At 42.4% G+C, this 22,202-nt stretch overlaps 1 protein-coding gene across 2 annotated transcripts in view; it reads left to right on the top strand.

Annotated features, from left to right (window-relative positions):
* erbb4b (erb-b2 receptor tyrosine kinase 4b) overlaps positions 1-22,202 on the top strand; it is a 476,882-nt gene that overhangs the window by 256,882 nt on the left and 197,798 nt on the right. For both annotated transcript variants that reach the window (XM_033616755.2, XM_078174431.1), the window contains exon 3: positions 15,753-15,939. In XM_033616755.2, the coding sequence (XP_033472646.2) occupies positions 15,753-15,939 (187 nt within the window). The remainder of the gene's footprint in view (positions 1-15,752; positions 15,940-22,202) is intronic.

Genomic DNA, 22,202 nt, shown 5'->3' with positions numbered 1-22,202 from the left:
TCAAAAACTGATGCTGGAGGGGTACTTACAGCCTCATAGTTTGACATGCAGGGCAGCGTAGGTATTGACGGGTTGGGAGTGAGAATGTGTTGTTTTTTTCCCCCAGTGATAGGTACTTAAAATATTCTGGCTAGTTGCTTTGGCTATAGCAGTAGAGATGATCATTGGGTGCTGCACTGTTTCTGTCCGCTGCACCTAAATAGTTATGGATCAACTGCAGTGGACAAATTACAGGAATTAAGAAAGTATAGCTCAACTAAAGTAGTATTGAAGGAGAGTGGTAATGTGAAGAACGTGGCCCTCTTTATTTGCTCCGTATTAATGGCTCTCATCGCATAAGGTGAACACCACACTATTCATTTTCATGCCAAAGGTGAAAGTCATTCTTAATGACGGAGGGCTTTCTAGCTCAATTCAGGAACTGTCGAGGAGGTGAAATGGAAAAGAGCTGCCATTATGAGAGACAGTGAGAGAAAGTATGGATGAGTTTGCATATGTGTGTGTGTGTGTGTGTGTGTGTGTGTGTGTGGTTTACATTTGCCTGCCCATAAGCCCTTGAAAGGCAAGGAGCATTCAGGGTAAACAGAATACATTTTTTAAAAGAAAGACTTGATTTATTCCCAGAACTGCACATAAAGGACAGTATGCTATGTTTAGTTATAAATAATAGTTTTGACTGTGTACATTTTAAACCTAAATCATTTCACTGCATGTTTTTAAACCTTATTTCCAAATATATTTAATGCATTTCACAAGGATAGCAAAGTCACCCTGGAATTTCATGGAAGGAATCTCACTAAGAGCAATAAAGGCAGGGCCAGACTAATGTGACACTTTACAGAGCAACTCTCATGCATCAGTGTCAATGACTGATGGGTCCTAGCTAAGGAAAAGCAAAATTGAGGTTTTCCCTGAAATGAGAGTCAATCCTGCGAACACTGGCCGTAGATGGGAGTCATATTTTGATTTATACAATAAAACTAAGATCAATCCAGTCCAGACAGTGTGGCTTGTGCTGTGGTTGGAGTTCCATTTACAGCCTGGCGATTAAATCAGTTTGAGAAAATGACTAAAGGGGACAATGTCCTGAGTCAAAATGCTGCTGTGCTCATTCGGTACACTGTGCTCCCACTTGCATTTAATTTAGAAGGTAATTTTTAGTTTTTGACTCTGTCTGACATTTGATTGATACCTGCTGAGATGAATTATCCTAAATTACCCACACCATTTCTGAAAGCTGTATCATTTTTCAAAAGTGCATTGACTTTATTTTATTGTCAGATGCATTCTTGAATCTTTTTATTTATTTGTTTGCTTGTTTATACGTTTGAGTAAGTAAGTAATAGTTTAAGTAAGCCCTAAAGCTGATTTTAGTTTTGATTTCAACATAATGGAAACTACAGTTCAGTCAGGAACATTTTAGTCAAAGAAAACTTAATTCATTTGTAGTATTGTATTTGGCGGTATGGCTCTGTTCTGGGGCCTCTACGCCTTTCCTCAGACCCACACAGAAAGCCTCTTCCACTCGCATACGTGGAAAGCCAAAGGAGGGAAGAGCACACCTTTCCACCCTTCCATGTGCCTACGTGGAAAGCCTTAAGGTGGAGAGAGCATACCTCTCTGCCCTTCCATGTGCAAAAATGAGGAAAGCCTGAGGCAGAGCGAGCACACCTCCCTGCCCTTCCATGCGCCTACATGGAAAGCCTAAGGCGGGGAGAGCAGCATCATAGACCTTCTGGGAACAGAACAGAGCAAGCATCAATGTCAAAGAGAAATGACATTGATAAGTAAAACACAACATGAAAATGAGGAGCTGGGGTGGAGGCAGGCTTGCAGAGGAAGCAGCCACAGTAGGCAGGCCAGAGCAGTTTAAATAGAGCGCCCTGAATGAGATTCTGCCATTGATTGCAAAGAAAGGATTCATGCGATCTATCAGTTGACTCCCTTTCATCAATCAGCTGCTCCATCAGTTGATTGGGCTGCTTGAGATCAGCTGATGTAGCTGGGATGTGAGCTGAGCTTGACATTGTGTCCTGCATGAACTAACGCTATGCTCAATTCGATTTAACATATGTGATACCGCTTTATAGCAGCACTATTTAATCATTAGATAAAAGTAAAGCTGATTGTCAGTTCTGTCAAATAATCAACATGAGTAAAAAAGCTAAAGTAACTTGATCAAACAACTAAAGAAACCAAGACAACACAGAGTTCAACAAGTTTACTAATGCAGAGGAGCAGCAACAGCCAACTTCGCAGCAGATGGCGGTGAGCGAACATGTTCAAAGACAATCCAAGTAACAGAACTCTTAACCTGCACATTGTTCTTTATAAGCATTTGTTGACAGTTCCCTCTCAGCATGCTGATCAGTATGAGACTCCCTGGCATTGCTATATATTAGAGACAAAACCCAGAGGCCTGTGACTTACCTCACCACTGATATTAAGGATAGTGGTGTCTGCCTGGTGTCTCCCATCAGCTTAAGTGCAGAAAGGACTGATAAGGATTCCACTAAAAGCAAAGTGGAGTCAGAGTTGCGGAAATCTGAAAAGTTCTCTCCCCATGATGGGCTGAGACACTGCCAAAAATATGATAAAGGCACTGGATAATGCTGTACCCTTTAGTCTGCCCTGTGTCGCTCACACTCTTCAGTTGGTTGTTAACGAGGGTCATTTGGCTCAGAGGAGTGTCGCTCATTCAGAGGCAGTTGGGGCGCAAGCTGGTTATTACAGCTTTTTAAACATAACACTGTCCCTTCTGGCTCCACTTCAGGAGTGGACCTGAAAGGTAAGATCTTGTTCCTTTGCCTCAGATGTGGTTCCTGCTGTCACTGTGCTGAGGGGACTCTTGACTGAAGAAACTGATGACAACAAAAAATGATGGGAACTTAAATGGAAGCTCTGAAACTGCGCTTTTCTGACATGGGAAAAAAAATCCACACTCATCCACAACTGTACTTAATTAAGTATTTTACTGTGTCACTTTTAGGGCCCGTGTTCACATGGCATTTTTTCTCAGCCCCAGCATCTTTTCTTTATTGTCCCCAGTGAGGAGACAGCACATGTGGCCACCTAGAGAAAAGGTGCCACATTCAGTGTCTTTTTTTAGAGAACATCAGCTTTTTTGCATTGCCGCTCCAAGCGCTCTTAGTTGAAAATCTTTAAAGTTCTCACCAAGGCAGTGGTGTTGTCACTGCCACATCACAGGAGGGGTAAGATGATAACTGATTAAGTATTTACGTCAGTACTTGCTACCTGTAAGTTCCAGTACTGTTTTTCCATAAACATACTGGCTTGGCTTGTCTTGGTTTGACTTGGCACGTCAGTCAAGTGCAACAGGTATTTTCAACAGGGCTATCTGCTTGAAGGTGTGTCTGTAAGTGATGACAGCTAGTCTTGAGTGATGACAGTAAAAAGCAGTGGGCAGATCCACAGCTAAAGATCCCTGCAGTTTTACTGCTAGCGTTTTTCCATCACACAGCAGGGCAGGTAAAACAAGTTTACCTGTTAGAGGTGAGCTGTTTGCAGAGGTGTAGTAAGAGTCTGTTGTCTGCAGCTCTTTGTACAACATCTCACTGTGGCTGCTTTCACACTTCCTTCCTGTGGTATTGGTAGATATTATTGAAGAAAAGCTGATTGCAAAATTCCTCTAATTCCGTGATAAACAAATTTCATTTCCTCAGCAATGAAAAATTCTTCAGAATAAAAGTCCCCCTTTATTTTTGTTATGTAAAAGGTTTTATTCTGAAGCAGCAAAATGTTGAGTTTTCAGCAGTAACTTGAAGGGATAGTGCACCCAAAAATGAAAATTCAGCCATTACCTATTCACCCATATGCCGAGGGAGGCTCAGGTTTTTAGAGTCCTCACAACACTTGCGGAGATCCAAAGGGAGAGGGGGTAGCAACACAACTCCACCTTATGGAGGCTTACGGCACCCCAGATTCAAATGTCCAAAAACACATAATTGAAACCACAAACTATCTCCATACTGACATTTTTCCAAACAACTTTTTATGTCGGGGCTTCTTGGATCACTACAGACGAGCAGTATAGAGATATTTTGTGGTTTCAATTATGTGTTTTTGGATGTTTGAATCTGGGGCGCTGTAAGCCTCCATTAGGTGGAGTTGTTTTGCTACCCTCTCTCCCCTGGGATCTCTGCAAGTGATGTGAGGACTCTAAAACCTCACCTGAGCCTCCCTCGGCATATGGGTGAGTAGATAATGGCTGAATTTTCATTTTTGGGTGCACTATCCCTTTAACATGATTCCTTTACAGCTGAAAGCAAACAATAAAACAGTAAAACAAAGCAGATATCTAAAGAAAAAACAGGAAGTAGGAGAGACGCAAAACTCCAAACCACATACATTCAGTTCGAAGGTACAAACTTACTGAGAGCTGAACACACATAGACTTTTAAAAATATCTTTCTTGCCAGTCTTCTGCACAGACAGACGTGAATCTCGCAACACATGCTTGTTACAGAGGGAGAAAGGGGTCATCAGTTATTGGTTTCAATCAACAAAACGTCATGGCCACTTGCTTAGAGATGGTTGGGTGCGCTTTTGGCCCTACTTCGAAGATGGTCCACCTCAGGTGCGGCTTGGCATGTTAAAACTGAAAAAGGAGACACAAATCCCCACGGCATGGTTTGACTCAGTGTGGCCAAAAGTGCAAATAGAAAAACCTCTACCTGACTACTCATGCCTTCTTGCTATTTGAAGAACACATATTTTCTCTTGCTCAATTAGTGTACATCTGAAGATGTACTACCACATTAATAATTGGCATGTTCATTTGGTTTATACTGTTGTAACACTGTTAACAATCACACAAAGAGGGAGAGTCATTCAGTGTGCTGAACAGAAAGATGGAAAATTAAGTGAAAACAATAGACAGAACAAGGAAGCGGGAGAGAGGCAAGATACATGTGTTTTCCTAATGACTGTGTTAGTAAATCAATAGATGTGCCATGCTTCATTGTCTGGCCTGTGACAAGGAAAGAGGAGATGGACGCTGAGGGCATCAGGCAGGATACACTGGGGGAAAACCCTGCTTATTCAACCTCTGACCACTGAACAGCCACCCAGCATTTGCTCACCACCACCCATTCTGCATATCTGTAAAATCACACTTCTTAACCTTAGATTTACGTAGGGGATTTAGAGGCTACACAGAAGATCTCACCTCCTTCCTTCTTTGACTGCAGTTCTGTGACTACAGGCATACTAAGTCCTATAGACCTCAGTGTAGTTTATGGAGCCGCAGGTGGCAAGGCTGAGGAGAAAGTAGCCCTTTCTGCAACGTTTCAGTGTAACCACATGTTTAGTAATGGAGTGGATCTCATTCAAATGGAACCCAAGAACTACATTTGTTTGTGCAGCAGACGTCTGTTCCTGTGGCAAGGATTCAGCCCCAAGGCCTAAGGCCTAAGAACGTTTTGTTTTTTGTAGTAAAATACAGTAACACATAGCAATGTTACAGAATCAACAACAACCTGGTCTAACCCTGAAGTTATCGAATATTGGCGCTTGGTCGGTGACTTCCAGTGTCAGACACAGACAACAAAACCATCCTTTCATGTCGACATGATACGCGGCCGGTCACTGTTATTGTTAAACTGCACCTGGCGGCTTCAGAGGGAAATGTGGGGGACAACAATGAATGATTTTGTTGCCTAAATGTAACCACATGCATGTGTTAGCAAAACTTAACCACATGTGTTTGCTGTCGAAGGAAAAAACATCAATTTGCGGTGTTGTACTGACGTGGTGCATTTATTTTGAAAGAGACTGTGTGTAAGCTGTAAATTTCCTATGAGAACAGAAGTGTATTTTAAAAACAGACAATGTATGTAACAGGCAGAAGTTGATACGGCGTTCCAGAACGTCAACAACAAAAGCACTCAGGGTATCATGCACGTCATATATCTGCGTGGAAAGTCCATGATCAAACGTTGATATGTGACGAAGACGGAGTGAGAATGTGTTGAAGTCAAAATGAATAAACCATAAAATAAAGGTGAACTTACTTTTCAGAAATTCATTCATTTATTTCATTCATTTTCCATAAACGCTTATCCTGTTGAGGGTCGCGGGGGGCTGGAGCCTATCCTAGCTGACTTTGGGCGAAAGGCGGGGTACACCCTGGACAGGTTGCCAGACTATCACAGGTGTAGAAAGTTTCTTTTTTCCAGACAATGAGTTTTTAAGGAGATGTAGTTTACCTTGACATGTTTTGACTGTCACTTCAGTCTTCTTCAGAAGCGTCATCTGACGTGCGTCATAATGTGTCTTTATCAGCTGGTAGTATCCCAGAGGCAATCCGATTTGCCAGGCTGGTCACGCCCCCCCATCGCCCGGTGTTATTTGGAGGAGAGAGCCCCAGGTGTGCGACAGCAATCATCGGATCGGAAAGCAACAAGTTTAAACGTTGGATCAAGGAGGCCATAGAGATCAGGAGGCGGGCCGGGGACACCATCAACCGGGATGAAGGGGCTTTCATGCTGTCGCACACCTGGGACTCTCTCCTCCAAAGAACACCAGGCGGCGGGGGGCGTGGCCAGCCTGGCAGTTCGATTTGCCAGGCTGGGTTTGAACCAGAAACCTTCTTGCTGTGAGGTGACTATGCCAACCATTGTACCACCATGTCGCCTCCTCAGAAATTGCTGTTAATGAACAGACTATACATACTCCTATTTGAGCACCTTGTATAGGGGGGTAATGTGATTGTCCTGGTCTTATGTGAACCACTTCCCATTCGGATACTTGATATTCATATATTAGGTGTTTCTCTTTTTTTTCCACCTCTGTCCACTCACATGATTTTCTCCCTTTTCAGCCATCATGGTGTTTTCTGTCAATGATGCATGCACCTTACAGGGCTTTCTTGTCATCGTGCTTGACAAGTAGACTGTCATACTGTCGCAACCAATGACACTCAAGCATCAACTGAACACTACATAATGCCTCGGCGTACAATGACATACACTCTCTGAACAGGGACTTCTCAAAGTCACCTTTTCTTGCCAATTTCATTAGTAAGCGACTGCCAGCCCAAATTTCAAACAAAAGCAAAAAAATCCAGTTTAATTAATTATAGGTCAGATAATTCCTGTTCTATTGCCTTCTCTGTTTAGTCATTACATATTTCTGTGCATGTTACTTGTTGCTGTATGCACGTTTTAATCAAATGGAACTGCCTTTGTTGCCTTAGTATAGAGGGGATTTTAATTGTATTTGCCTCACTGAAATCCTTAGGGAAATCCTTGAGCTAAACAGCGCTCCTAGAAAGCAGCTGGCATTGACCCCCGGTAGAGGCAGGGGAAGGACATGGAATGCCAACAGAGCAGTTTCAAATCTTTCATGTCGCTTGTTCTTTTTTGCTTTTGTTACACAGTCAAAAAAAAAAAAAAAAAAAATCTGTCTAATCTCACATGAGGATTCCTTTGTGCAGCCACACAAATGCACACGCACAGATTTGTTTCATGAGAGCATAAGAGGTGCAATGTAAGAAACAGAAGGGATAGTTTCTCTTCATCTTCAAAGATGAGTCATCATAATAATCTTGTCCAAGCAATAAAACACTTGAGTGATGCACGTACATACAACCTTGCACGCGCACACACACTCACACACACACACATCAAAGGCAGCATCAACTGCAGGTGTTTGAAGTGGCTCACATTGGGTTAGAGCCACTCCAGAGGGATTGCGGTGTTACCAGGGAGCTGGCTGTTTGCAGGGCTGGAGGTGGGCGACTTAAAGCAAAGCATGGCAACACTGCTGCTGTAAGTTTGAGCATGAAGAAAAGACACAAATTCCAACAGGGACACTGCTCCTACTGTGAAACATTGCACTCACGCAGCGCCAATACGATGATATAATAAAGCCGCATTATAACTGACTTTGTCAGTGATGTGCATGAGTTATTCACAATGGAGGGTTAACGCTCATTTATGTGGATTAATGTCAGAAATTAATGTCAAAACAGTAATGAAGCCGTCACTTTTCAAAATGGGACAATTACCAGCAATATTTCCAGCAGGTTATGGCTTACATCAAGGATGAGCTCCTGGGAAAACTCAGGAGGATTTTCTCGCTTACACTTGTAGACACTCCATCCGGATTCTGTGTCTGTTTACAGATGTGGATGTGAGCTCAGGCAGAGGGTTTAGAGAAGCGATATGGAAATAGAGGATGAGGGCTTAGTGATGCAAGGCAAACCTTAAGCCCTCCCAGTGCACTCCTGTGTATCAGACTTCAATGACCGCAGCCCCGTGGAGCACATTGGTACGCCTCAATATGTATGGAAATGAGAGGGAATCATGCTAACGTGTGTTCAGTCTCTTCAGACATGCTAATGGTGTCATTACACTTTCAGCCCTGCATCACCTCTTCCAACATTTCACCCCTCTTCAGACCCCTTCGCTGTCTCTCTGTCTCTTTTCCTGACCTGGAACAGGTGTGGTTTTAATTATGCATTGAACGTAGACCCAGTCCGATCCACTTGACTGAGCTCCTCCTCCTGCAGCGTGCGTCCCACCCTCTCCGTCTCCTTTTGCCTTCTCTATCCTCTCTGCCTCCCTCCTTTGCTAACTCTGCCCCGCACACCATCCCCCCTCCCTCCCTCTCCTCTTCTTTTAGAAGTTGGGGATTGAAGGACTCGATTCCAAAACCGCGCACGTCTTGGTGACTCAAGTGAGGGGTTTGTTCCGCTGCCACACTTCCGTTCACAAATGCTCAGGCTTGGGAAGGAGGGAGGAGGGAGAAATCCCTGTTAATCTAGTGAATCTGGCTCTCTCTGTCTCTTTTGTTCACTGTTACTGGGACTCTGGTGCATTGATCTCTTGGGAGGCATGTAGGGTGTGTGTGTGTGTGTGTGTGTGTGTGTGGGTTGGATGAGTTGGGGTGGGGGTGGGTTGGGGGGGGGGGGGGGTAGCTACACAGTTCAGTCTACATGCATTAAATAAGTCTAACATCCCACTCTTTATGCAATCTCAGTAAAAAAAGAGCACTTATTCATTGAAGGGATTGTGAATGAACATCAATTTGCACCTTCCTGTTTCCTGTTTGAATCTGGTAAAGAAGTGTGTTTATTTCACCACAAGAGAGAAACTGACATAAAACACTGAACTGGAATTGAAAAAATGTCTTGGATGTCTTAGATTACAGCAAGATGAGGCTGGTTCTTTGTCAAATGTACCCATGGATAGATTACTAACATGGCCAACCATGCAAATGAACTACAAAGAGACACAAAATGACTACAAAGAGACACAAAATGACTACAAAGAGATGCAAAGGAATTTAAAAAAGACAACCAAAACAACCAAAACGAGATAAAAAAACAAGCAAAAAAGACACAAATATACCCCTAAGAGACAAACAATGACCTCAGGGAAACACAAACGATTACAAAGAAACACAAAACAGGGTGCACGAATCACCACTAAAAGATACTGACAGCTAATAAAGACACACAAAACAACAAAAACCATGCAATGTAACCACAGAGTCACAAAACGACTACAAAGAGAAATCAGATGACAACAGAGAGACACAAAATGACTACAAAGAGATGCAAAGGAACTACAAAAAGACATAAAACAAGAAAAACAAAGCAACCAAAATGAGAGAAAAAAACAATACTACAATATACGCATTGGAGACAGTGATCTCAGAGAAACACAAAATGACCATTAAAAGATGCTGACAGCTACAAAGCGGCACAAAACAACAACATAAAGAGGCAAAACCAGCCCAAAACCTGTGTGTCTCACTCCTATGTAGAAGAGATGGCAGGATGTTTTGCATGTCTGTGCCCAAGGGTTAATGTCTCATAATCCGTCCTCCCATGTGCTCGATACACTTGTATCAAGATAGAACTATTTTTACAGGGAGAAATCCAGGACAACAAAGTGTCATGTTGTTATCTTTAGCAGGTAATTTGCTGCTCTAATTGCACTTAAGCTAAATAAAGGAGGTCATTCAAATGACTCAGGAATAAATTTAGTGCAAGCACGCACACACTAAAAATGAAATATGCTATTACGTTGGCACCTGTGCCAAACTCAGCACTGCCACTCCATCACATTATGTGGGCTCTTGTGTATTAACACATTTTTGAATATTACTTTTTAGCCGTATTCCTTAAGGGACTTCTCTCCAGGTGCCTGTTTCCCAGAAGCGGGCATACAGTGCACTTGGTCTGCACCCGTGGTGTTGCAGTGGGGGTGCTTGTTTTGTTGATCTGTGTTTAATGAAAGTGACCACGCAGAGCAGATTTGGCCATTAGCTCAGCAAGGGACTGTAATCACTACAAGTTGTTTCCCTTTTTTTTCACACAGTTCATTATTGAACAAACAATCTGTGGGGAGAAAAGCGTGTGTACCTGCCATCTTCTTTCTCCCTCGTTTTATTTCCCTCTGCAAGGCTGCACTTTGGAAAGTATTGATTTGGTGGCTTGAAAATAACAAACCGGCAACCGTGCGAGTGGAGTAATAAACAGGCTCTGGGAAAAAAAAGAAAAGCAAAAAAAAAACACACATGAAGTGTGTGGCCTGAAATAATAATCAGCTACTGTATATGTATGCTCAGATTCAGTCTGCCTGAGTTTATTGCGCTTGCTGCTGTGTACCACCCTCCACCTTTTGGTGGGAGGAAAAAGCACCTGGATCGTAGGTGGGAAGGGTATGGAACAGCGCCCAGGGTAATGTCACTGGACTACATAGACTTGGAGCGATTTGGTTGTGTAGCAGGGTTGAAAAGACCTTCAAACCCCCAGCAGGGTGAGTTTGAGTCATCCAACAGACCTCAGCTCTTGGCGAGTGAAATACAGTGTGAAGTATGGCCCTGATTGTCTAACTCCATGTTCACACTGATGCTACAACAGAGAACTCAGACACACATCACAGACGCTTGATATATTCTACACTTGTGCATGCACACATATACATAGACACATGGACATGCATCAGCGTCGGCGCCCCAGAGTTTACCGTTATCCTCAGTGATTCTACAGCTGTTAAAATATTTTGTATCTACACAATGTAGCTCTCCAGATCTTCTTTTCCAACTCGTTTCTAAACCGATAAACACATGCACACACACAAGCTGAATATAAATTCCTCATCACTCATTCACATAAATACACACAGACTCACCAGACTCTAGCCCGTCTGTTTCTATTAATGGTAATCAGCAGGGTAATGATGACGGAGCTGTGACTGTGGCTTACTTACTGGTGGCTGATGGCCATGCTCTCTGACAGCTGTCAGCCGCCATGACTACGCTGCCAGGGCCCTCCTTAGGACTTATTTCAGCTCAGCACATCAGCTGCAACAGCACTTCACACACAGACTTGTTGATTATCAGCATCAGCGGGGCCGGCGTGGAAAGACTCCTCTGACCGCCTGTCTGCTAATGACAGCCACCATGATGGTGGATGGGAGAAAGAGGACACAGCCTGTCACTTTGATTCACGCAACAGCAGCTCCAACTGGGTGGCTCCGCGCCAAAGTCTCGACAGTCGTTATATCCCCTCCTAAATGACATTTAAAGTGTGAAGCAATGGCTGTCCTTGTGGCTCAGTCACCCCAGGCTGGACCCCGGACATGGGCGCTGAACCCTGTGCCAAGTTTTGCATTGAGGTCACAAACCCCCAGAGCAAGTTTTCCTCACTCAGATGCTCTAACTCAACTCGCTGGCATGATTGAATTTGTGGAAAGTGACCTTGAAGAACAATGTTGTCAGTGATCTGATTTATGCTGGATTTTCCTTTTTTTCCGCCGTCTGTTTTGTTTTGTTTGTTAGTTGTTTTTTTCCTTCTCTGCTGCATTCTCTCTACGCCTCCTTTGGCATGCAAACTATATCTATTACCTACATTCTTTTAAAGCTTAAGGCGATACAATGAATTACCTTTAATGTAAAATAAACCATTCAGAAGCGCTGAGGGGTTGGAGAAGAAATATTGTGAATTTTTCGTGGATCCTAAAAACTAAATATTTTTTTTAAACAACCTTGAAATATTGTTGCTGAATTTGTATATCAAACTAATTGCGCAACATCCTGTAAATATTTGCTATAATTGCTTGTACAAGGATACAAGACGGTATTAAGTTACTCAAATTAAAATTCTAAGGGAGCAAAGCAATTAAATTGCACAGTACAGCAAAATAAAATCCAACATTGGTCTTTGGAGAGACTTTCAGATGTAGAAGTGTTCAGTTTTTGGCTAAGTAAAGAAAGATTTTGAGGGACATATACATAGTAGTCGTTACTTGCAGTAGTTGGGTGACATTTTAAGTACATTCAAATCTTTATGTAGTTGATTACAAACTACATATTCATTGCATTCTCCTGACATTTCTTGCATACAGTCTGGCACAGTGCCTCGGCTTCTTGGCCATGGTTGTCATTTAATGAGAGTCCCCTGCTATTCGATTAAAATCCCCTCTGGTTTGCGACCAAGATGTCTGTGATCAAATACTATATGGCTATTAATAGAAGTTTAGCATTTTCCTGATTCCGCCCCAACATTTACTCCATATCCTCTCCTTTAAACATCCTCAGGCTGCCTAGGTGAAGACTGGCCTGTCCTAATCCCTAAATCAAACACACCTACACTTTAATGAGGAAGAATATAGAGAGTTCTACACTGGGTTAAAGCACTTTGTAATTAGTAATAAAAAAAAATCTGGTGCTCTTTGAGGGTGGGGCAAATAGTCACATAAATATAAAACACACGACGACTGGCCAACTCACTCAGTGTAAAAGTCCATGGTACAGGCAGCCAGTCCAAAACTGCATCCGAGGCACTCTGACTGTCGTTAAAAATCCTTTTCATGGATAAACCAATATGTTTCAACTGGAGGGTGTGAAATGCATTGGAAAGAGGTGTGCAATTTAAGAGCTCATGTAGGGGTCATGTGACACTGGTCACATGATACACTGGTGTAGTCCTACTAGACAAAATACACATTGAAAGAAATTATGATAAAGATCTCTCTAGTCAAAACTATTTGGTTTATCCATGTATTAATAAAGGACTTTTAACTACAGTCAGCAGAGTGCCTCGGATGTATTTTTGGAATAATTGTACCATGGACTTCTACACTTTATACACCTACACTTAACTCGGATTGTAATTATTTCCTTTGGTGTAGTTTGAATGTCGTTGAACTACTTTTTGAAAATAGTTTTACTTTGACAAGCTAAACATTTGTGAGAGTATTTAATATACAGTTTAACTACTTTTCATTGTAAGTTAGCTAATAATTTTGTAAACTAAAATTTTAATGTAGTTTCCCCAAAATTAAGGAATGCCTTGCACATCTCTTTACACACAGGTGTGTAGGAGAGGGACAAGACTAAAACTCGTAGAAAAGATTCCCAGACGCTGTCTAACTTGCAAAAATTTTTGGTTTTTAATGCTGCTGCAACGTTTTGGTGACTGAGTTTGCAATCAGTCACATTACCCACATGCAGTGGGAAGGCTACATACCAAATATCAATTAGTTAACATTTAACATGAAGATTTTTTTAGACCCAACCTTAATTTTTAAGAATTTTTGATAAGAGCCCACTGAGTTTATATCAGTGGCAGCTGCTGGTCTTTCAAAGAGGGGAAGCTCACTTTAAGTTTACAACATAACATTTGTCATATTGTAGCGAGGCAGTAACTTATGAAAGGAACATTTAGATTTGAAGCCGTTTTTCAACCACACTCATGTCATAGAACCACAGCAAAACACACCTCAAAGATTTTCAGATGGGTTTGAAAATGAGCTATATCGCTTATGGAAATAAGGAACTCCGGACGGCACTCTGTCAGAAGACTCCAGTCGCAAATATCTGCATGGGACTGAGCTCGAAATGCAACGATGCCGGTGTGTATTTCCAAAGTGCTGTCAATCACAAAGGGGTTCAGCCTTTTAGACAATTCCTCCAATCATTATGCATAGACCGAGCCTCCTCTCCCGCCTACTGCTTCATTAGGTCCCAGGGAAGCTGAGCCTCCCTGGAAGTGACGATTTTGTGGCATTTATCCAATGACCGTCTCGCTTTGCTGCCTGAAAAAAACTTGCTCAGCGTTGTCTCATAGGAATGCTTGGAGGCTCCGCGTCCACCGTGCTGATACGAGAAGGTATGACAGGGAGGTTGCGTTTGAAAACTGGTGATAAACAGCTGACGTTTGAACATCATAGTCATGATGTGAAACGCATCCTAGCACACGTTTAATGCAATGTAAATTCTTATTTGAATGTAAATTCAATAGTGCATATTTGACCATTTCTTCTATGAAATTTTGGGGGAAGTTCAGCCTCCCTTGTTGTCTCAGAGCAATTGCCCCTGGTTTATAGGATACGGCCTTGGTACCTAATGTTGTCTAATGTTAACTTTTTGGGAGTATGTTTAAGATTGTCATGAAGCTTTTTTCTAATTCTATTTATCGATTCATCTATTTCTATGTATAACATTGATTGTTAACATTGATGTTTGGTATTGACGTCTCCCTACTGTACACGGGTAACTCACAGCCACTCCTACTTAAGATGGCTTCTCTTTGTTACAAAACTGTTTGCCTGATGATGATCTAGTCATAGTTATTTTTGCAAGTTAGACAGAGTGCAGGGGTCTTTTCTACAATGTAGTTTCCCCAACACTGCTTTACTAGTTCTTCAATCAATGTGGGAGAAAATATGAGAGACAGTGTAAAACTATGGGCTGTATCTAACTGTTGGATCTTGTTGTTGTAGCAGGGGGTGGTATGGTAGACAGGAACCCTGGTGAAGTAACACATATACTGTAAAATGAAACATAGCTTAAAGTGACATATTTTTCTTTAAAAACAAGGTCTAAAAGTCTAAAAGTCTAAAATAGTGATTGCCAGTGGCAACTTCTTACAACAGAATATTGACAAGCAAAAAAAGGAACTGCAATGGGACAACACTTTACTAAAAATTGTGCACTTCTGGCTGGTTTTGCAGTTTTAAAGGAGCAGAACTGCGTGGAGAACAGGAACAAGATGTAACAGCTTGAAAACACTAGACAGCACATGGGTCACATTTTAAGGCTTAAGCTTTCCACATAGGGTATGTTGATTTCTGCAAGGCACAGGCATAATTACCCAGCTGAGAGGAGCTAATGTGCAGTGCATTTATAGTTTTATTCACTCCAGCTTACAGATGTCAGACCGTAACTTTGAAATTGCATCATTTTTAACAGCCTATTATCAGCAAAACACATTTGCTGATAATACACAAAACAGCTTGAAATATGTAGATTTAGAGACTTAGTAGAGTATTCCCTTTGAAATAGATTCCTACAAGCGTTCACCAGGATCAGTCTAGATGTAAAAAATTGTGGTTAACGTAGGCAGAATCTAAAGCTCTTGATCAGCATGTTGTACAATGTGATTGGAAACCAGATATAGCAACATGCCCTAGTATGATGGTGCATTGTTGGCTAAAAACCAATCTTGGCTAAACCCTGAGTTCTTCAGACTCATGCACTGAAAAAAACATGAAGATGGCGTCCTCAAGGCCTGCTAGCGGGCACTACAGTTTTACAAACTACCTTATAGCCTTGTACTAGCGTACTTGCTGAAACCATAATTTCAGATCTACCGAGAGAAACTGATCTTTTTTTTCTTTTACATAACAAATGTCTAAAGCGTTTCTATTTACGCAGCAATATTAGGCACAGCTAAAACACCACACTTACACCTCCCTCTGTGACTCTGTCCACAGTCCATCCGAGAAGTGACAGGCTATGTGTTGGTGGCCCTGAACCAGTTTGACTACCTGCCTTTGGAGAACTTGAGGATCATCCGAGGGACCAAGCTGTACGAGGATCGCTACTCCCTCGCGATCTTCCTCAACTACAGACGTGATGGGAACTTCGGCCTGCGCCAGCTGGGTCTGAAAAACCTCACAGGTGAGTGGTTGAATTATGTTCGGGTTACTCACGTTTCTCTGTGCTGTGTCTAGTTGTGGGTATTTTGGTAATTATGAGTACCTTTTGAGCAAAGAAGTAGCCTGTTAGTGAATCATGGTGCAACTTCATCATGAATCCAGATCAGACATTTAACATCATACTCCCTCGCCTCCCAGAGTGTGAGCGCATGTTTATCCTTTCATTCACCACCTGCTGGGAGCTCCTAACAGGTTAGGACAGCTGATGATGAGATGCTTTTACTCCTCAGCCTGAAATTTAGACCAAATGAGTATCATTCAGGAACTTAAAGGAATACTTCACTCACAAAATGATCATTTGTATATCAGTTACTCTCCCTGTGTTACATTAGAATATTGAAGAAAACTGTTTTTCTTGCACACCTCCACAGTGAACGAAGAAAACACGGAGGCCACGTTTAACAGCAGCAAAACTAAATCAAAATATTCACCGACAAACTCACACAACTCGTATAATTGAATTGAATGCACAGTACTTCCCAAACACATGCATTTGTGCCAAAACCTTACTATTTAATACAGTTTCGCAGAGGAGTAGTGTGCATTTGAGCTCTGCTCATGCTTTCCATCGAGCAGAATTCAAACGCACTCATTTGCCTGGGCATGCTACTCATCCGTGTGTGAGAATGTTTGTACTGACGTGTTTTAAACTGTAATGTTTTAGAGAAATGCATGTGTTTGGGAAGCACTGAGCATAGGACTGAATAAATGAGACTTGGATTATACTGCACGAATTGTGTGAGAGTTTGTGAGCAGATATTTTTAAGTTTTCCTCATGAATTCAATGTAACACCAGGTGAGTAATTGATTTACAAATGATCATTTTGCGGTCAAAGTAGTCGTTTGAGTTAGTAAGAGCTGATAACTGTCAGATGCTTATTACGGGCCCAGGTTTTGCTTATGCAGTGAGGCACATTGCCCAGCATGACTAAAGCAATCTGCTCCAAAACTTGTATGTAATGTTGATTTTTATAATTGTTGACTTGGAAGCCGTCTCAGCAAATGGAGGCAATCCACACATCAATGCGAGCTTAATGAACTGCGAACAGAGAGCGATGGTCAAATTGAAACAGAATGATATTTCGAAAGCTATTTTTAGACTTTTTTTTTTTGGCTTTAAATGCTTCACAGACTCTCTCCTGAAAATTCATTATTCACTTCACTCACTTCATTTCCTTGTTTCAAATTGCTATCGTTAGAGTTAATGATTTCAAAAAGGTCTTACAGCTGAATTCAACAGTGATTAGATCCCCTTGTTTAGTCGCAAGTGTTACTCAATAGTTGCTTGGTGAAAGGTTGTCTACCTGCTGCTTTTGAAACTATGCAGACTTGCAAAAAGGTACTGGTGTTGTTTCACACTGATCTAACAATAAGCTCGTAAAAATATCCCCAGTACCACTGAGAAAATGAGGGGGGTGCTTTCAAAAAATATTTTGCAAAACACAATAATGGTGAAACACTGGTTGGAGGGTACTTTGTGCATTTGCATTAATACATTGGCCAGTGTGCTGGTAGTTGTTTACTGGTTTCTGTCACCTTGATGCAAAATGGAAACATAGCAGACAGTCTCCCTTTTCTTCTTCCAACTGGTGCCGTTATCACAATTAACCCTTTCACACTAGGGATATGATGCTGAGTCGCAGTGTTGTGAAAAGACGTTATCGCCTCTGTTATTTCCAGCCATCGCTCCTGCTCACACACAAAGTGTTTCTCGTCTGATTTACAACCCACTCTGCAATTGACCCAAGCCTGTTTCCTCTGAAGTTGGAGAAGACAGTGAATGTGATTGCTGATAAATAGCGTACTCTAAGTAGGAAAACACTGTGTGGGTGGCTCTGTCTCTTTGTGAACAATGGATCCTTGTGCTGCTGGCTTTCCTTCAGGCGCCCTGACCCTGAGGTCAGTAAGAAATGAAGCTTTTGACTTGCAAAAGAGATGTAGAGCTTTTTTTTTCTAATACGGGGCTAAGTGGGGCGTGCTGGGGCCAGCCCTAATGTGTGCAACACAAGACCAGAGGTGTTACTCACTCATTTTGAAGTTAAATCCAACCTCGCAAATCTTCAGTGACTGAAAAAAGACAGTGAATCAATTTGTGTTTTGGTTGAATAACCTTAAGTCCGTGTGTTATCACTAAGCCCTGGTCAGTTGTGTTTAGTCCCAAGGTGCAAACACTGCCATGTTTTTTTCTTTCCTTGCCCTTCAGTGCAATCATTGCATGAATTATTTTGCTTATTATCTTTTACACATAGGGAAGAATGATAAATGAGATTTGAATGATTTATTAGGCAGCTTCACAAAGTGCCATGCATGTCCTTGATGATGAGGAATGTCAGTAAAATGTGCTTTGAAATTACTTTTGCTGCTTATTTCTCAACGGGGATGAGCTCCCAGTGCAATCAGACTGGACTGGTTGCACACAGTGCACTGAAGCTTGTTTCCAGCCAGTGATGTTTTGGGAGCATAGTACACAAATGAATGAATAAATGTTACATACAAGTATGATTACAAATATGTCCAGGACATTGACACTGATGCAACATGAGAAAGACACTGTCATCAGAATTCAAAAGCACTGGGAAATTACAATTCATTCTGAGACTAAGATTTATTTAGATTTGTGAGGAAGCATAGCACCGAGCTTGTGTCTCTGCCGCTTCCAAACCCTCTTTCTAAATAATTCAATTGTCTCTCATTGTTCTCTTCAACTGTTCCTTCCTGGTGATCCCCCAGAGTCGAAGGAAGCGACACAGCCATCCAAGAGTGTATGTGCAGCACAAGTATGTGCTTGCGCATTATGTTCCATCTTGTATTTTTCTTGCATGTTGCGCCATACTTAGGGAATTGCGTTTGTCCAGCACCACAAGCAGCTTTTTTTGCCAAGCCGGTCCTCTTCATTGTGGTGCCAAGTTGAAGCCAGTGCTGAGGGAGCCCGGGCTGGACTCTGTGAGAAGCTGCTGTTTGATGTGCCATCCGTGGCCTCGAGCCATGAAGTGGAGGGGAAGTTATGCACAACAGTCATGGCCTGAATCTGCTCTACTTCATAGCTCTGACTGTTTGTATTTCACCCTACTATTTTTCATTCTTGCTAACAGATACGATTGAAAAGAATCTGCTCACTTTCTTGTTAAAAAAAAGTGTTAAATGGAGCAATTTGTCTTGTTTCGGAAGATTGTCTTATTTTAGGAGGCTTCACTGTTATTACAACATGGCAAACAGAGCTCTCCAGTGCTCCCCTCAGTTTCTAGTGATGAAGACTTGACCCAGGATGCAAATCAGGTCCAAATTACATGCAGTCTAATTGTGTCCAGATAGACTGTTGTGCTATTTCTCAGGGTTTATTTCCAATCATAGGTTATGTGTTGCTTCATTGCAGGAAAACAATATTGACTTTTGAGGCAATGTAGAGTGTAAACTGTGAAGCTACAAATCTTTTGGCCTGTGGCTGCTCATTAATTGGAGGTTACCAGTGTTAGTATTCTCTTTTTGAGTCTGTTAAGCCTTTTCCTCCAAACAGTTTCAGTAGGGTTCCAAAAGTAACCCTACAGACATGGTACCTAGACCTTAGGTCCACTTAAGGCCCGTTTCCACTGAAGACGTTCCTGGTACTATTTGGGGGGCAGGAACTTTACAGGAACATCCTCTCGCTCTGCCCTCTCAACCGCCGTGTCTCCACTGAGAGGGCGGAGTAGGAGGAAGGTTCCTGTAAAGTTACCGGGCTCTGGTTGTGACGTAATCATTGCGCACCCTGCTGAGTTTTAAAAATGCCGGCTATTTTCTCGCTTTCTGTTGACGTCACATCCCGCCTTGAGTATATCCAATCAGCACCAAGTAATCCCCAAGCCCCACCCAGGAGTTTTTCGGGGCTGTTCTGAGTATCTACTCCGAGGCAGGGACTTGTTTAGCCCCTGTAAAAGTTCCGGAACTCTGTCCTTCGGGGGTGGTTCCTGCGGTGGAGACACGCACCCACGGCCCCGGCCCCGTAAAATTACCCCGAAGTTCCGGCAGTGGAAACGGGCCTTTAGTGTTTCCACCGTGACTAGCACTCTTAAATGTGGGTGGCATTGTTGTCACTCACTGCTCCATCCAGCACTCACTGTATTGCCTCATTACCGGTAACACAGATACCAAAAATGGTACCAAAAATGGGAAGTACAGAACGGTTTCATCGGTACCATCCACAACTTTTCATAATGGAAATGGAAAACAGTGTACCGATCTGAACTGTACCGTACTGCTCGGTGGAATCAGGGCTTCAGACTCGACCTGGTTTTGGATAGGACCTAATCATCCTTGAGTCTATTTCACACTAGACCAATGTAATCTCAATAAACAGATATCTGCAATGCAAAGTCAGTAGGCAGCATTACAAGATTTTGGTATCCGAAGCATTCTGGTTTCCGTCTGTAGTATTGACCAATCAAGTTTGAGTGGCAGGTTAACAGTCCACGTGGACAGCAAAAGATGAAGAACACATGGCCCGAAATGCAATCTCGGAACCAATGGCTGTCGTCTGATGACAATTCATCTTTTTACTAGCTTTTTTTATTTATTCATCTTATTCATATGCAGAAATCTGTTTACAGAGATAAGCCAAAAAAGTCAACGGACAGAAGAAGAAGTCTTGGCCTTGATGTCTGTTGGCTACTCTAGGTTCCCCCTCACCATATTGGTCGTTGCCCCCAGAGACTTATTGACGTCAAACTGATAGCCGGTTTTGAGACAGGGATAGATGGGGCTGTTTGGGATCAGGTCCAAAATACCAACTTACTGTATCACAGTATAACAAGAAACTTGTCTTGGAGGGTCCATCACATCACTGCTTTTTGCACAGATGGTCCTGACAGCTAAACAAGCTCTTGCTGGGGGGGAGAGAAACAAGTCACATGTGTCCCAGTTTGTTCTGTTGCAGTTGTCATCATTCTACAGTGTAGTGCTGAGGAAGGATATAAGCCTAAACCATCAGGGTAGATCCACTCCTGTACATCAAGCAGTACATCAAAACTCCTTCCTTCCTTCAAGTGCTTTAGTGAGTCCGAGGCTAGCTGTCTCATTCATTACAAGGCCTTTGATGTTGCTGTCATATTGGTCCACCCGTTCCTGTGCCGGCAGCTCCCAGGCAGAGTGTAAAATGATCGATCCATAAGGAACATATATAAGAGGATAAAACTTATTAACTACATAAGAGGCTAATCGAGGGAAGGCACAGTAAAAGACCCCTTCAGTGCTGAAACCCACCCGCATTTCTGCTCCGGTCGAAATTGCCTTAGGATGAAATCAATTTGTCGCTAGTATATTGTAGCATTGCACTTATTGATTTTTCTGGTGCACTCTCTGCGAGCTGTGAATGGACTCTCTGGATTTGAGGGGACTGGAGGATAGAGTGGAGGAGGCCTCTTGCTGAGCAGGGATAGGACTCCCTCCGATGCACCTTTCAATCAAGCTTAGCTAAGTTATCCTCATGAATATGAAATATAAGGCACAGTCGAGCCGGGAAAAGTTGAGGGATAGTGTGTGTGTGCAGGGAGTTTATGGGAGTCAATAAGAAATGTAAAAGACTCTCTGCATATATGTGAAAAGTTTAGTAGCGTTGTTTGTTTGATATTACTTTGTGGGGACAAAAATATGTTTAGAAAGTGACACTGTGAGGACTCATCTCTCTTCCGAAGACAAAAAGCTGGTCCCTGGGCCCATTTTTGGTGGCTTTTTTGTGATTGCTGCAAAGAGAAGCTTCAAATAAGTACTTCTTTCTACCTTTTCTCCCCATAGCCGAGCAAGAAAAAGGTTAAACAGAGCCGCCTCCTGACATTTTCAAAGTTCCTAATCTGTATTTTGATGCACGCTGACCCGCAGTGTCTTCCTTCCTGCTTAGGCAAACATTTTCAGCACTTCCGTCTGGATTCACATGAACCCCGGGCAGCTTCTGTGCTTTCACATGGTAATTACAGCCTGCTTCCCTGGCAAAATAATAACAGCCTCAATAAGGAGCACAACACAGATGAGCTTTCTGATTTAACGCATTTTACTGCCCCCCTCCCTTTCCCTCATTTCATCCAGTATCCTTTTTTTTTTTTCTCAGATTTGTTTTGTGTTGTTGATTCATTTTTCTAACCACCCTACGCCTGCACTGCGTCTGTCCAAAATGAAGCATCCAATCTGAGGCCCCATCTGCTGAATGATCCTCTCTCGTCGCATGCATGTACACAAGCCTGTGTTTTACGCCAAGGC

The sequence above is a fragment of the Epinephelus lanceolatus genome, chromosome 14, assembly GCF_041903045.1.
Source record: "Epinephelus lanceolatus isolate andai-2023 chromosome 14, ASM4190304v1, whole genome shotgun sequence".
NCBI classification, from domain to species: Eukaryota; Metazoa; Chordata; class Actinopteri; order Perciformes; family Serranidae; genus Epinephelus; species Epinephelus lanceolatus.
This window is presented reverse-complemented; position numbering and strand designations above follow the sequence as displayed.